Source organism: Gossypium hirsutum, chromosome D05, assembly GCF_007990345.1.
Source record: "Gossypium hirsutum isolate 1008001.06 chromosome D05, Gossypium_hirsutum_v2.1, whole genome shotgun sequence".
In the NCBI taxonomy this organism is placed as follows: Eukaryota; Viridiplantae; Streptophyta; class Magnoliopsida; order Malvales; family Malvaceae; genus Gossypium; species Gossypium hirsutum.
Genome location: NC_053441.1, coordinates 30,143,803 through 30,159,598, shown reverse-complemented (window position 1 = coordinate 30,159,598; position 15,796 = coordinate 30,143,803). Strand labels below are relative to the sequence as shown.

Here is a 15,796-nt window from a genome sequence, read left to right as displayed (position 1 = left end):
ATCGTGCTATCATTTAAGTTCAATGCATTTTCCAAAACCATCCTCTCTGAAATTCTGTATCGGTATAGGATGACCTTGATCCATGAAGTAGCCTCTCAAAAATGAAGCAATGCCCATTAGAAGTCTTCGATAATGGTGATGTCCATGCCCCATTTTGCTCAAAATTTGAGTCGCCATTTTTTGGGTTTTCAACTCAAATCCACCTTTGGTCAAAGTGCCATTTGCGGGTTTTCGCCTTGACCTTTCCTTTTTCTTTTTCTCTTTTTTTTATTTTTTTTATTTTTTTATATTTTTGACTTTGATTTTTTTGATTTTTTTTTATTTTTTATTTTTGCTTTGTATCTGAACCCATGAGATCAGGCAAGTCCTGGTCATGCTTTTCGACCAGAATCAATGTTATTCTAAAGTCTTCCACATAAGATCTTTCACTTTCATCTTGTATGTGAAAAACCTTCTTTGGTACCAGATTTCTTTCATAGAGCCCCTTTGGGATACAACTACGATAGAAAACTTTAGATCTTCTTCTTTAATTTGGATAAAATCCAACAACATCTTGAAGGGATAGAAACTCGACTTCAAATGGGCAAAGCTATGCTGACTCAATAAGAGAGGTATTGCCCCGGCAAAGAATTGCATCGTTCGTACTGTAAATTTCTGATATCGTGCTGTTGTGCAGGTTTTATTATTGGAATCGAGGTATACCCTGGTATGATCATACAAAGACATCTTTGAACTCTAGAGGCAACTCAACAAGGTCTTGCTTCGTCTCTGTGGTCAGGTCAATTCTAGTCTTCACCAAGCTCACAATTTCTAATGATTCCTTGAGAGGTAGGATCTGTTTATCCTCTTGTTCTACCATCTTCAACAAGTCCGGAGATAGGCTACAATCTATGTCATCTTCAAAATCGTGAGATCCCTCTAAACGCATGTCTCGCTCAGAAGGAGATTCTAAGTCTGTAGCAGTGTCATTCATGTCGTTGATATTCAGGGACCTATTGCAGGTACAAAAGAATATACAAAAAATATATGAAGTTATGTACAATATAATTATGAATGCAAGATTGATTTGGAAGAAAATCTAAAAGAATAAAATTTGGAAGAAAATCGAAAAGAATGAAAGAATCAAAGATACTTATTCGTAAAGAATAAAAGAATATTGGCTAAAAAAATGATCGAAAAGATGCATTTCATTAAAATGATGACGTTCAGACATGAGCCTATTTCATAAAAGATTTCTTGTTGCCTCTAGGCTGAAAGCAACAAGTGTGTTTTGAATATTGCTCTGAGTAAGCTCTAAATACTATAGGGGTTTCTTTAGAACACTCCCAAGTTTATAAGGGCGAACATCTAATAAGATCTCTTCTCCAGTTGCTTCTTCGTATTCAGCACTGATGTGAACGTTTCCCAACATCTCTTCATTCATCGCACTCCTTTCATTATCCGTATGATTGAGTAGCGGGTTTTCTGTACTGAGTGAATCTTCAAATTTGACGATGCCCATATTGATAAACCTTTCGACCAGCTTTTTAAAGGCAGTGCAATTTTCTATAGAATGCCCCGTAATTCCCGTATGATAGTCACATTGCACATTTGTGTCGTACCATTTGGGGTACGGAGGTTGTAAAGGCTTTAAGTAGAAAGGGGAGACGATACGCACGTCAAATAATCTCTGATACAGTTCCTTATATGACGTCAGAATTGGTGTGAACTGGAGCTTCTCGGTACATGATTTCATCCCAGATTCTTGCTTTAAAGGACTCCGACGTTTGGTGGTTTCTGTCTTTGACCGGCCCACAGTGATTGGTTTTGAGTGGCCCTTGTTATATCTGTTCGCATTATTCCCCCTATTCCCCTTCTTCCTTGGGGCCTCTATAGTATCTGGGTACTTTGCCCTCACCTCATTATCAACCCCAGAGTGGTCCATCGGGTCCTTCCTTTTTTCTCCAGCTAGCAATTGGTTGAACTGGCTCACCATGGTTCTCTGTAATTCTAGCATCTGATCTCTCACCTCCAGTTGAAATTCGGTCAATTGCTCCTGTATCATTATCTGCATTCGCTCTAATTTTTTCAACCTTTGTTCCACTTCTCTATTTCCTGTTCGGGTAGCGCTAGGGTGTTGGTTTGGTAGGTTGGTTTCCATTGACTCTGAAATAATTTCGTTTGATTAGGGTATTTTAGTGAAATTTGATGCATGCAATGAAACGCAATGCAGATGCATGAAATGAATGCAAAAAAAGACGTTGATTCTTAATTCAATTCTATTAGAACAACTTTACTAGAAAACAAATCTCTTTACATAAAGCGGATATATATACGGCTTTGCCCTTATGTTCCAAGAGAACGATCCTTTTCTTCATTCGCGCGTTAAGATGAATCTCACGAACTTTGAAAAATGACGTCTCTTCCATCTCCCTTCTGCTTGATCCGAGCCATGACTCGATGCTCGCTTATCCTCATGATGCTCATTGGCTTCTCTTTAAGAAAGTTCAGCGGCTCTCGAATAATCTTTGTCACCTTGAATCCTCGGGGCAATGGAGCAATAGTTGTGTTGTCCTCCATTAAACTATCATCCTTCTCTCGTTGTGTCTTCTTAGAACATATTCGGGCAACCGTATTATTTTCCACTTTATCAAAAGACCCATTTCCTTATGACAAGCTCTCTATTTAACAACCGAACCTGAATCAACACCTCTTTATGATGAAAATGCAATGCAACCATAACCAAAAAGAAAACAGGTTAGTACAAATCAAAAGTAAACAAGAAAGATAGAGTACCTATTCGGGTAAATACTAGGGGTTCGAAGTGGTTCTATCTAAGGTGGGCTCCTGAGGTTCACTACATGAGGTTTGGTTCTAAAGTAAGGGTACCCGAACCAGCAGATTCCTCGATCCTCACCCATTATAGGCTCATACGGACCGAGTTCGATTCAGGGGAATACATTTCCCTATGGCTGCACGGAGATGAAAATCTCACGAAGACATAGGTATGGATGTATCCCGAAGTGATCCACTATCCTGCACGGAGGTGAAAACCTCACGAAGGACTAGCTTCTCACTCCCACTTAAAAAGGTGTGACCAACGGTCATGCAATGCAATGTGCAGAGATATAAAAATTTAAAATACAAAACATCATGAAAACTATAACTCAAAACAAACAAAACGTAATGAAAGGATCGTATATTTAAATCAAATTTTCAAATTTTAACAAAAAGACAAGAAATAATCAACTCGTGGCTTGACTCTCTTATTTAAAATCCCCAGTGGAGTCGCCAAGCTGTTGACACCATTTTTGGGATGAAAAACGGGGTCGACTTAGGTTTTGGAAAATGAAACGAAAACGGGAGTCGCCACCAATCCTTTTTAATGAGGTGTGATTGGATCACCTCGAAAAGTGGTTGTTTTTAATAAACGGTTTTAATTTTATTAAAACAACGATTTTGGTCCACGAAATCTAGAAAAACGGGTTCGGGAGTCGATTACGCACGAGGAAGGATTAGCACCCTCGATACGCCCAAAATTGGTACCTAGTTGATTACTTAATGTCTTAATGTCAAAAATTGAGAACTTTGAAGAATTTTAAAAATACGATCCTTGTATTAAAACGTTGAAACTTTTCAGGAAAAGGGGGATATTTCACGTTATTCGAGAAAGAGAATCATATCCAGTATGTTATGACACAATGTCTCGAATTCTCGATATGCGAATAAAAAATGCTTATTTAAAATATATTTAACTATCTTGGATTAAAAAAGGGATCACGACCAGTAAGTTAGGACACGATCCTTTTTTAATTCCCGATATCGTTTAAAACTTGAGTTTAAAAAGATTCGTGCAATAAAGTTTAAAAGAATATTCAATTGTTTAAATCAAATAAAAAAATCGCAACCCAATACATTAGGGCACGATTTCTCAAATATTAAACATTGAATATTGCATTTATTTCGAAAAATCCTCGTCTCGAGAAAACAACGTGTCACATCCAATGCGTTAGGACACAACGTATTGAATTCTCGATAACGAGCTTTTTATCATTTTTAAAAGAGTAATCTCGATTATTTAAATTCAACGAAGAAAATCGGAACCCAATACGTTAGGGCTCGATTCTCTCGAAGATCCAAAATACCGAATATTACTTATATTTTTAAATTTTCTTTTTTTTGAAATCTAAATAAAAATGGGTGTAATGGAATAACAATGATAATGATGTAAGTAAAAATAATACAAGCAAAAACAAAAGATAAATAAATAAGAAGTCACACGTATATAAATAAAATCAATCACATATGTACAATAACGAGCAATAAACAAATAAAAATTCTAAAGCATAATAAATAATAATAACGGACATACAAGTAAATAAATAAATGAAGAAAATAAATAAAAGATATGTATATGGATTATAAAAAAATAAAAGCATAAATATTTACATATATAGGTATATAGATTATAAAATAAAATAAAAATATATAAGTATGTATACATGAGATTGTAAAATTACGGAGAATATATATGTATGTATATATATATAATGAAATTTGGAATTAAAAGATATACATAATAATAATAATAATAATAATAATAATAATAATAAGCTAAAAATAAAATAAAGTAAAAATGAAACAACGATACATTGAAATACGAAAAGAAAGCATAAATAATGAAGAATAGAAAATAAAAAAATAAAAATTAAAGAGAAAAAAAAGGTAAATAAATAAAATAAGAACATCATAAATAAGTAAAAAGGATTAGATTAAAGTCAAAACAAAATTTAAGGGAAGAAATCAAAAATAAATAAATAAAAAAAACGTCCCAGGATCAAATCGCAACGCGCGTTTGACATGGGGGACCAAAAGGGAAAATTTCCCTAGCCCCAAAACGCAGCGCTTTAATGCGGACTTAATCGAAACAGAAATAAAATTATAAGGCTAAATTGAAAATGGAAGAAAAAGAAGAAAAATGGTCAAATTGCAACGCGTTGCAAAATCGAAGGGACTGCATGCATAAATATACCTTTTTTAGAAAACACGCGGATCCCCTGGGCAAATGGGTCGGGTCTCGGGTCAGGAGCCCAAAACGACGTCGTTTTGGGGCTCTCCTGACCCTCTCAAAACGGCATCGTTTATTAATACTATAAAAGGCAGAAAATTTTTAAAAATTCTTCATTTTTCCTTTCTTTCACAAAAAAAACTTCAGAATACTCACTCAACTCTCCCTTTCCCTGGGCACTGCCCAGAATCAGGCCAACACCGCCGCCGTGCCGCCGCCTCGCCGGCCACTGTACACGGTGGCCGGAAAATTCAAAAAAGGTATTTTTTGCTTCTTCTTTTTTACGTTTATACGTTATATATAGTTTTAAAAAAAAGAAACAAAATCTAATACAAATAGCTTCGAGAGGAAGAAAAATAAAGAGAAAAAAAAAAGAAAATAGATCTTATACCAAAAAAAAATGGTTTCTTGAATCCGTTTTTGCTTTTTTATTTCTTGGAATCGTGAAAGAGGGGCCGAACCCCATTACAAAAATTTGAATGGCTTTTTATAGCCTTTTTTACAGTGTTTTTATATTATTTCTTGTCATTTCTTGCAGGCAAGTGGACGACGACAGTGGCAGAGAGCAGGTGGCGGTGGCAGGAGTTGGTGGCTGCTAAAGCGGCGGGGTGGTTGACGGCACCAGGGATTAGGTGCGGCACATGAGAAGCAGGGGCTAGGGTTCTGAAACCCTAGTTTTTTTCTCATTGGGTTTGGGCCACATTTTTTAATGTTTGGGCCTGATTTGGTTGTAATGGGTTTTGAAATTTTAGGATAGTGGGCCCGGGCTAAATTGGGCTTGTACACTCTTTTTAGGGTGAGTATTTGATACATTGACAATGTAATTTTTTTATTCCATTAGCAACCTTTAAAAATGGACATGTGTCTATTTTTTTTAAAATATTTTACTATATCCCTAGAAGACACTTGTCAACCCCCGACCCTACTTGTGAAATCTAAAAACTCTACCCATAGTGTACCAAATAATTTCTCAATTTTTTATACCTTATTCAAAAACTACATATAAAAACTCAAAATTTTATGTTAATAAATCATCCCACCACTGCACTCATCTATCTAGTACTGGTGCGTACCGGTCATTAGCACATCGCTCCAACACTGTAACACCTCTTATCCTATCGAACGCCCGATGCAGATAAATGATATCACAATAATGTTTATTTTGTTATTATAAAATTTCTTTTTTAGTAATTTTTTATTATCTTATCATTTGATCATAATACTTAAGCAATGCCCATCAAAGTATGAGTTGCGGAACTGTCCAAAGTAAGCCGAAGTCAAAGGAAAGGCAACATCTGAGTTTGATGAGTCATCGGAGGGGCCTCTACCCAAAGAATTAGATGTGAGTTTGTCATCAGACTTAGAGGGAAAAGTTGCGATGAAAACAGTGAAGCTGAGACCAATGAGGCTCAAATTGAGTGAAGCGTCGGAGTTGGCCAAGTCATCGACAAGGCTTCCACCTATGGGAGAGGTGGATGGTGCATCGGACTTCAAGGAAAAAGAAGTGATGCATGTGAGACAATTGAACCGAGTAAATGCAAAGGTACATTGTATTATAATTGAGTTTTTAAAGTTCATAAACTATATATCAAATAATTATGCAAGCAACACAATATTATTGGTAGTGTTGAATTTTGATAAGCATGGGAGGAAGCCATGGCAGCTTAAACAAGAGCAGGGTCAGCTGGCTTAAGGGTTGCCTTCATTGTTGGTTTAATATCAGTGTGTGAGTTGATTATAGCCTCTGCTAAGTATCCCAATTTGTTATCACAGCTTTGGTTCCCAGAAAAGTCGAGTTGGAACTTAATTTTCACCAAATCAATGCCTTCTTTCATCGCAAGGATCTGAGTGTATACCTGCAATTCATACACTATTTGATCAAAGAGTTTTTCTTCATAAATGATAAGATTTAGTTTTATTTTATTTTACTATTTTTATCATTAATATGTATTTTTTTAGTAAAACAAAGGTGTTTTCAATTTTTTTACGATTTGAGTCTAATCTTATTCTTGTTGAGGTGATATACGAGTAAAATCCTCCAAATAATAATGATTCGAGTAATTGAACTCAATCCAAAATTCTAGAGAAGAAGCCCAAATTTGATTTTCATTTATTAAAAAAGAGCATTTATTTAAAGCCTTTTACTTAGTCGGTGCCACCCATTAGTTGGGTCTCAACTCAGTTAGGGAATTATCAAAAAATTATTTTATTTGTAAAGTAAGTTATATGATCATTTGGATATTTTTGACTTTTTTATACTTTTATAAATTAATAAAAAAATTTCATAATAAAATTTAAACAAAAAACATCATGCATATAACTTTTTTTTTTTTACCATTTAAACTAAAGCAATTTTTAGTTTTTATATGAAACTTTAATAAGTATATATGTTATATAAATTTGTTATATATTTGTATATCTATACTATTATTTAAACTTATTTAGGAAAATTACTAAAACATCCTTTAGTAAAATAACTAAAACATCCTTTCATATTTAAAATAAGTTATATTATTTGAGGACACTTTAGTCTTTTTATTAAAAAATAATAAAAATACAACTATACTATTATTTAAACTCTTGAGTGAGTTGGTGTCATAAGTCAACAGGATACCAACTTGGTTAATAAAATTACTAAAATACCCTCGAGAGCACTTTAGTCTTTTTATTAAAAAATAATAAAAAATTTGCAAATGGTAAGATTTGAACTCATGTCAATTTCATGAATTTGGTTAAATTTTAAATACAATTTGAATGTGTTATTTACATTAATAAAATTTTAAATATGATTTGAAATTTTGAATATGTATTATTTACATTTATTCTCCTCTCGATTTGGTTAAGGAAATTATAAAATGTCCTTTCATATTTAAAATTAATATTTTATTTTGGTTAAATTATGCTATTAGTCACTGTACTTAACAAAAGTTGTTGATTTAATTTTTGTACTTTTATTTGGTCATTTTTAGTCCCTTTACTTTTCAAAATTTAAAATTTTAGTCCTCACCAAACAATAACTGTTAAATTCATTAAGTAAAGTTATGCTATTATATTTTTCACTAACCAAAAAAAAGTAAAAATAACAAAATATATTAATTTAGTTTTAATTATTTATATAATAGCTAATTTTATATTCCATATATAAAATTTTATAAGTAATACATTTATATAATCCCATATTATATAACATATTTATATTAATTATATATTATCTATGAACTATTATTATCAATTTATTGAATATCAAAAAATGAAAAAAAAGAAAGAAAATTGACTAGTGTAGGGTATTAATTTAAAATATATAATTTTTTAGTATTGATAATTGTTTTAATAATGATTAAAATTTTTTTATTTTTATGATATTTGAGTTATTAAAATAATTTGTATATTTTAATTATTTTAATTAATTATCATTTTGCATGAATTACATGAAATACAACTATATTATTTGATAAATTAGAAAGCTGTAATATATAAAATTATGGGCAATACATATTATATAAGGAATCTTTTAAACTTACAATACTATATTATAATTATTAATTATTACATTGAACAAAATTTTATTATTAAAATTTCAACATTAAAGACTATTTTATTAAAGTTGGGTAGCATTTCAAATTTTAGTTAAACTTTTACTTGTATTTCATCAATACGTATTTTCATTCAATTAGTACCCAAAAATCATTAAAAGGGTTAGAATTTCGTATTTGGAACATGAATTTAAGAATTTGGATTTTGATTTAATTTATTAGATAAATATTAAGAATGAAAAGCTTAACGCAAATTAATTTAGATAATAATGAATCCATGAACTTGAGAAATTATAATGAATGTGACCTTTCTACATAGCTTACTACCTAATTTACACTATTTTTAAAATTTTAATTCCCAAATTCTACCTTATGCTTTTATCGGTGGATTTCTTTGATGCATGTTGGTTTAGAAAACCGGTATACCTAATTTTGATAGGTAATAGTAATTACTAACTAATTCCCTTGCCAATCTCATGATTAAGAGATACTTAATATATTAATTACACTATTAGTTAATTGCAAAAAACCGTTTTACCTAATTCTATTTTGTTATTTCTTTTACATGTTTTCCTTCTTTAATGCATGTTGTTGTACCAAAAATAAAAACCATCAGCTATTGTTTTAATGAAACCATTGGTTTATCTAAATAATTAATATCTAAACCTTTTGTATAAAATAACCAGATAATATTTTCGATTAAGCTTAGCTGCTACTATTATTATAACAATTAAATGTATTTAAGTGCATTTTCTTTTCTAATTTAACTTAGGGAGACTTTATATTTAAAAATAAGCATGGTATATATAAAAAATAAGACAACAATAAAAATATATTTTTTTAAAATTATAATTTCATCTATACTGTTTTTTAAGCTACTGATTGAGTTGGTGTCACAAGTCAATCGGACACCAATTCGATTAAGGAAATTACAAAAATATTCTTTCATAGGTAAAATAAATTATATGATTTGGATGTACTTTATTCTTTTTATTCTTTTTTAAAAAAAAGCCAATAAAAAATTTGCATGTTGTGTTATTTACATTAATAGTATTATATATGCATCCTTTATTACCGCCATCAAATGTATATATATATTGACAATGTTGTTGATTGAGTAGGTGTGACAAGTCAGCTCGACACTAACCCAAAATTGATGACAACACCATGATAAAAAATTGTAGTGCATTTTAATATCGTACATGTTTAATGTATTATTATTAATTAGTTTCAGATCATACGTTTCATTAATGATTGTACGTTATTTTTGAACTAACCTTTGTGTTTTAAATATATTATTTCCACACGTATACGTGTGTGATAGAATTTCTAGTTATATATAAAATAGCTAACTAAGTTAGTGTCACGAGTCAACTTAACCCCAACTCAGTTGTGCAATTACTAAATGCCCTTACTTCAAAAGTTAATTAGTATTATTATAAGATCAAACTCTTATATAATCTTCAAATAAAAAAAAACTAAAAAAGTATTTGAGAATCAAACACAATACCAAAAAATTCCTATAAAAATCTGTTACCACTCCACCAATATTTTATAAATATATTTTCAATATAAAATATTGTTCGTTCACCCACATCATAGATGTGATAAAATCTAGTATATATAATAGATTAATATTTGGTACACCAATCTTTTTTTAACCCTATAGTAGAGTTAAAAAATTATCATGTGTCTCATTTCTTTTATATATTTATTTATTTTTTATTTTTAACCATACCCTATGTCTACTTATCATCACCTCAACCCTATTTGCGAAGCTTTTAAACTCCACCAATAATGTACAAAAAAAAAATTCTCCTGCACCATATTAAACACTTTATTTAGAAAATGACAAATAATTTTAACAATAAATATAATAATTATATCTTTTACCAAGTGATGTCATCTAGTTTATTTGTTTAAATTTATTTATTTTTAAATTGAGTCTCAGCCCAGTTGAGTTCAATTTGTTGGCATAAAAGGATGTGAGCTTGAGAGCTTTTAAGTGCGTATATTTTCTTATTTAAAAGTTAAGGAGAGAAAATTAGTTTAATTCTAAAATATCAATTGACAGTAAAATTATTAAAAAGAAATAACTAAGATATTGATTGAGAGTTAATTCAAGTGGTATTACTGTTGTTGCTTCAACAAGTGGGTAATATCTTCCAATTTGCAGGTGAGAGGGAGTTAAAGATAGTTTAACCATTTTATTCAAAAAATTTAAGAAGAAGAAGAAGAAGAAATAACTAAGATGAATGTATAAAAGTAGATTAGCAGCACCTTGGCTGGTTTTCCAGGAATATTGCTCCAAGCAATGACCCACTTTAGCTTATGTTCCAGAATATATTCAACAACTCCGACCAAACCTTCGGAATCGGGGAAGTGCTTAAACTCACCGGTTTCTTTATCTTGAATAGTTTTCTGGGGATCTCCATGGCCATGAATATTGAAAGCCTTGTACAGTGTTAAACACTGTCCAGCTTGATTCTGAAACAGGCACTCTGTGTAGACAATTGGAATATCAACATCAGTATGTGAGCAGTTCTGCTCACAACAAGCCATTTCTGGTTTATCTAAAACCTTAAATATGATATTAGGGTTTGCTTTTGTTTGGCATAATAACATATGCTTATATACTAGTTTTAGAACATAACACGCCAAAAAGTTGTTTGTTACAATTAAAAATTTCATTTTCTCTATTTATGTTTCGTTTCCATTTTTATGTAATGGAACTTGGACAAAGTTTTTTTTACCTTTCTTTGTCGTTTTCAAATTTTATATTCAGTTTCAATTAAATTATTAAAAAAAAACCTAACATGGTTTTGTAAGTCAAATACAACTAATATGCTTCTAACCATCAAGCTTTTGTCCTTTTCTGTATATTTTATATTTTTATTGGATTTCAAAAATAATATAAATGTGGATTGAGTCTTAGCTCAATTGGTATGGACATTATTGTTAATACAGAAAGACGTGAGTTTAAGTGCGCTGAAACACATTATCATTTTTATCTTCCATTATATATAAAAAATATAAATTGAATAGTAAATTATTTAAAATTGTAACATTTATAATAATTTCTCAAATTCATGCATTAGATACTTATTTAGCAATAAATTTAGAATTCTTAAAATACTTTGAGATTTAACAAATCCATATTTTTATCCCTTTCAAACATATATAGTTTTGAGTCTCAACTAATTTGCTCAAAATATATGCATTTTATTTTTGCCATTTTCTCTAATATATTGGATGTTCCCTTCTTGTATAAAAAGGGGTAGCCAAGGGCACCCAATTTTGATTTAAATAAATTTCTCCTATGCAATAAATCTTTTCTTGTTCTTTTTAGAACAGTTTTCAACTCATTCTTCTCCGAGGTTGTTGGTGGGAGTTCTTTACTATTCAATTTCTCAAGTTATCTAGCTTAGAGGATTCGATTAAAGTCATTAGTGGAATTTATTGAAGCTAGTTTGTAACGCCCAAAAATCGACCTAGAAGTTTTGGCCGAATTTCGGAGGTCACATTTATCACTGAAGTGATCGTAGAAAAATTTTAGTTTAACAAACTGAAAAACATTACCATATTTAATTTACGTAAAATTCTCAGTTATAAAATCTTGATATTTCAAAAGAAAATTCAGTCCCAATGACACTTACGTGCGTAAAACACAAAATTCCATACCATAGTTTTCAAAACAGTACTTACAATTCAAAGTGCTTAATTATAAAATCAGAAATTATTAAAATATTATTAAAGCCTATTTTTAATCGTGCTTGTTTGAGACCTCCACATACCGAGTCCAGCATCAGAATTCGAAAATGTACCTGCAAGGGGAAACACTAAGGGGTGAGCTACACGAGCTCAGTGTGAGTTCAAAATGTATCTAACAACGAAATTATAGATCAGAAACCAAACCGTAGTTCGATAACGAAAGGTACTTACAAAGATACGTAGAAACAGAAAGCAACCTCGGAACCAATGTCCCAAAAATACGTAACATTCAAAGCACACCAAATCACACATAGAATATTCAACAGATAAACCCGTCAACGGGTCGATACAATAATATTTATCATCACAATCCAAAATGTTACTACGCTAACACCTCAATGCGTGCAGAATCAGTCATAAATGTTATGACGAACAGACAGATTACAAACAAGTAGCTCACATCCATATGCATATGAACGTAGTCAAATATTAAAAACCCACCCATCCAGCCAAAACACCTCTCCATCCCCCGATCACACCCCAAAAGAGCTATTTAAGCTCATCCAACCAAACACACCACTTAGGACCTTAAAAGGCCCATCCAACCTTACATACCATGTATGTGGACTAAGCCACTTAGATAATAATACGTAGCAAGGCTGGGGTATATCCCGTACAGTGTATTGCGGTAAACCACTGTATAGACTTGTCTCAATTTAAACTGCCAGATCAGATAATAGTACGTAGCAAAGTTGACATACATGATGTACAGTGCGGTAAACCACTGTACCGATAAGTTGTAGTTAAACTGCCAGATCAGATCAGAATCAATCTTCCTTCTCTTCACAACCAACCTAAAAATTACTTTATATAAGTGCATGTATGCTTACAACCTCATAGAAACAATGAACACATCGACAGACAGTTAGACAGAAACAGACATGCACACACTCAGATAACCGGATTCAGAATCAAATATCCCGCACAACATTCACAAATAACACATAAGCCGAAGCCTAGATCAGAGTCTTAACTACCCTCATAAAAGCCTAGTCAATGGTCGGAACACACAAACACATTTTTAGATAAAAAAATACACAGAACTAAAATTGGTGGCTTAGGGCCACACGGCCGTGTGCTCTGGCCATGTGGAAAAGCCTAGGCCGTGTGGGAGTCAACATGCCCGTGTGGGAGGAGGCACACAGCCGTGTGGTTGAGGCACATGCTCGTGTGAGCTAAGGATATAGTCGTGTGAACAGGCCGTGTAACTCTTTATCCATTTGTGCTAAAATAAAGTACAGGGCAAACACGGCCGTATGAGGGTCTCACACGCTCGTGTGTCTAAAACACATGCCCGTGTGGGATCCCTAAATCTCCAAATTATCTACAAGGCCATGTGGCCAGGCCGTGTAGCACCAAATCACTAAATCATTAATTTCCAAACACATACGCCCGTGTGCCCAGGGGACATGGCCGTGTAAAAATCGGTTAATTTCCCCAAATCAGCCACACAGCCGTATGACACCCAAATTAGCCTAGAAACCCTAAATCCCAATTACACACGGTCGTGTAAACTGCCTGTGTGGCCACCCATGTGGTCACGAAACCGCACTGAAATAGGCTATCGATAGTGCCTTTGTTGTCGGAACGTTCCCCAATCCTTAATAACTTAGATATAAATCAAAATCACACCCAGTTTCAAGCCATCCTTGTAACACCCCTTACCCGTATTCGATGTCGAAATTAGGTACGAGGTATTACCAGAACACATACACTTTTAACCATATTAAACCGAGTTGTAAAATTTCATCTAAACTAAAACTTTCAAATTGTTATTCTTGATTCGCTAATTAGGGTTTACGTGGCCCAATATACTCACAATCTTTCACTTCCTCTTCGTATGAATTTATAAATTTCCACTTACTTATTGAATTCATCACGAGTACCTGAATTGATCCGTATCATTACATATTCTCATGTCGTCACATTTTCCTATTTAACTATTGTAATATATCAATTACTCAATATCTCATAAGCTAAGTGTCACATATACATTATCCATTCATCTCCCATACAACTATCAATATTAGCCACAAAGATAGTACAAATTTTCTCTATTCGATGTTAAACCAGAACATGTTACTTCATTACCAACTAACCTTACTAAATATACACATTATACTAGCCCAAGTGTTTAACCATTCACCCGTGGCATAAATATATTTTATCTATTATTGCAGAATATAGATGTGCTACCCAAATCACAAGTCAACTCACATAGTAACCGACTTAATTTTTATCATTTGTCAAATAAATTACAAAACAAGTTATATAACAAAATATAGATACATTTTAAACCTCACTAATAAACAAATTCTCATGGCATTAAATAATCATCACGCATAAAAAACAAACGTACTTGACATTTCCATCACATAAACCGAAGTAATCAGTGCAACCTCAATGATGTAATCATCCTTTTAACTTACTTAACCAAGCCAAATTATACTATCATCTCACACATAGAATGACCCACCTATCATACTTCTCAATTATGTCACTTAATAGACCAAATATACCTAACCTTTATCATCATGATCAATCCACAACCAAAATACATCCATATATCAAAATTACTACACACACATATATATATACCATGACTAAATTTCTTAAACATTTGATCAATTGCCTTTCAATACCGCAATAATTCTTTCAATACCAATACGTATTTACCATTCAATTTACCATTGACCGATTAGCATATACCCATTTATACACAATTCATTCATATATTTTATTGTCCTCCTCCTCCTCTCCATTCCACATCCTTAATGTATATAACACGCTTAATAACATTATACATAATTTCATTACTCACTTATATGCAAATTTAAAGCTGCCCATCTGAGTCAGAGTCACTAACTTATTTTATTCCGGAGCTATGGAGCTCCAAATTAAAATATGTTAATTTCCCCTGAAACTAGATTCATATATCTTTTTACCATAAAAATTTCAGAATTTTTAACTTAGCCAATAAGTAAAATTTATTCTTTAAAATTTCCCCTGTTGCACTGCTCGACAGTTCTGACCTCTCTTCACTAAAAATTGATAATCTCATTGTACAGAATTCGGATGGTATTCCCGTTTATTTTTCAGGAAAATAGACTCATTCAAGATTCTAAAAATATAAAGTTTAACCCATAATTAATTTTTTTACAATTTTTAATGATTTTCCAAAGTCAGAACAGGGGATTCCAAAATTATTCTGACTCTGTCTCACAAAATTTATTATATCTCATGATTTACAATTCCATTGCTTACACCGTTTCTTCTATGAAAAACTAGACTCAATAAGCTTTAATTTTATATTTTACTCATCTTCTAATTCGATTCCCATGACTTTTGGTGATTTTTCAAAGTTGGCATACTGCTGCTGCCCAAAACTGTTTTAGTGCAATATATTGATTACCATTTTGACCCTAAACTTTTAACACATGACAAT

General features: G+C 32.0%; 1 protein-coding gene across 1 annotated transcript; it reads right to left on the bottom strand.

The window, feature by feature from the left end:
• Window positions 1–6,579: 6,579 nt before the first annotated feature.
• Window positions 6,580–11,172, bottom strand: LOC107903019 (uncharacterized). The gene is made up of 2 exons (XM_016829091.2): window positions 10,861–11,172; window positions 6,580–6,903 (listed from the first exon to the last, which is right to left on the bottom strand). Exons 1-2 carry the CDS (start codon window positions 11,140–11,142, stop codon window positions 6,712–6,714), a joined length of 474 nt encoding a protein of 157 aa, XP_016684580.2. The 5' UTR covers window positions 11,143–11,172; the 3' UTR covers window positions 6,580–6,711.
• Window positions 11,173–15,796: the final 4,624 nt, after the last annotated feature.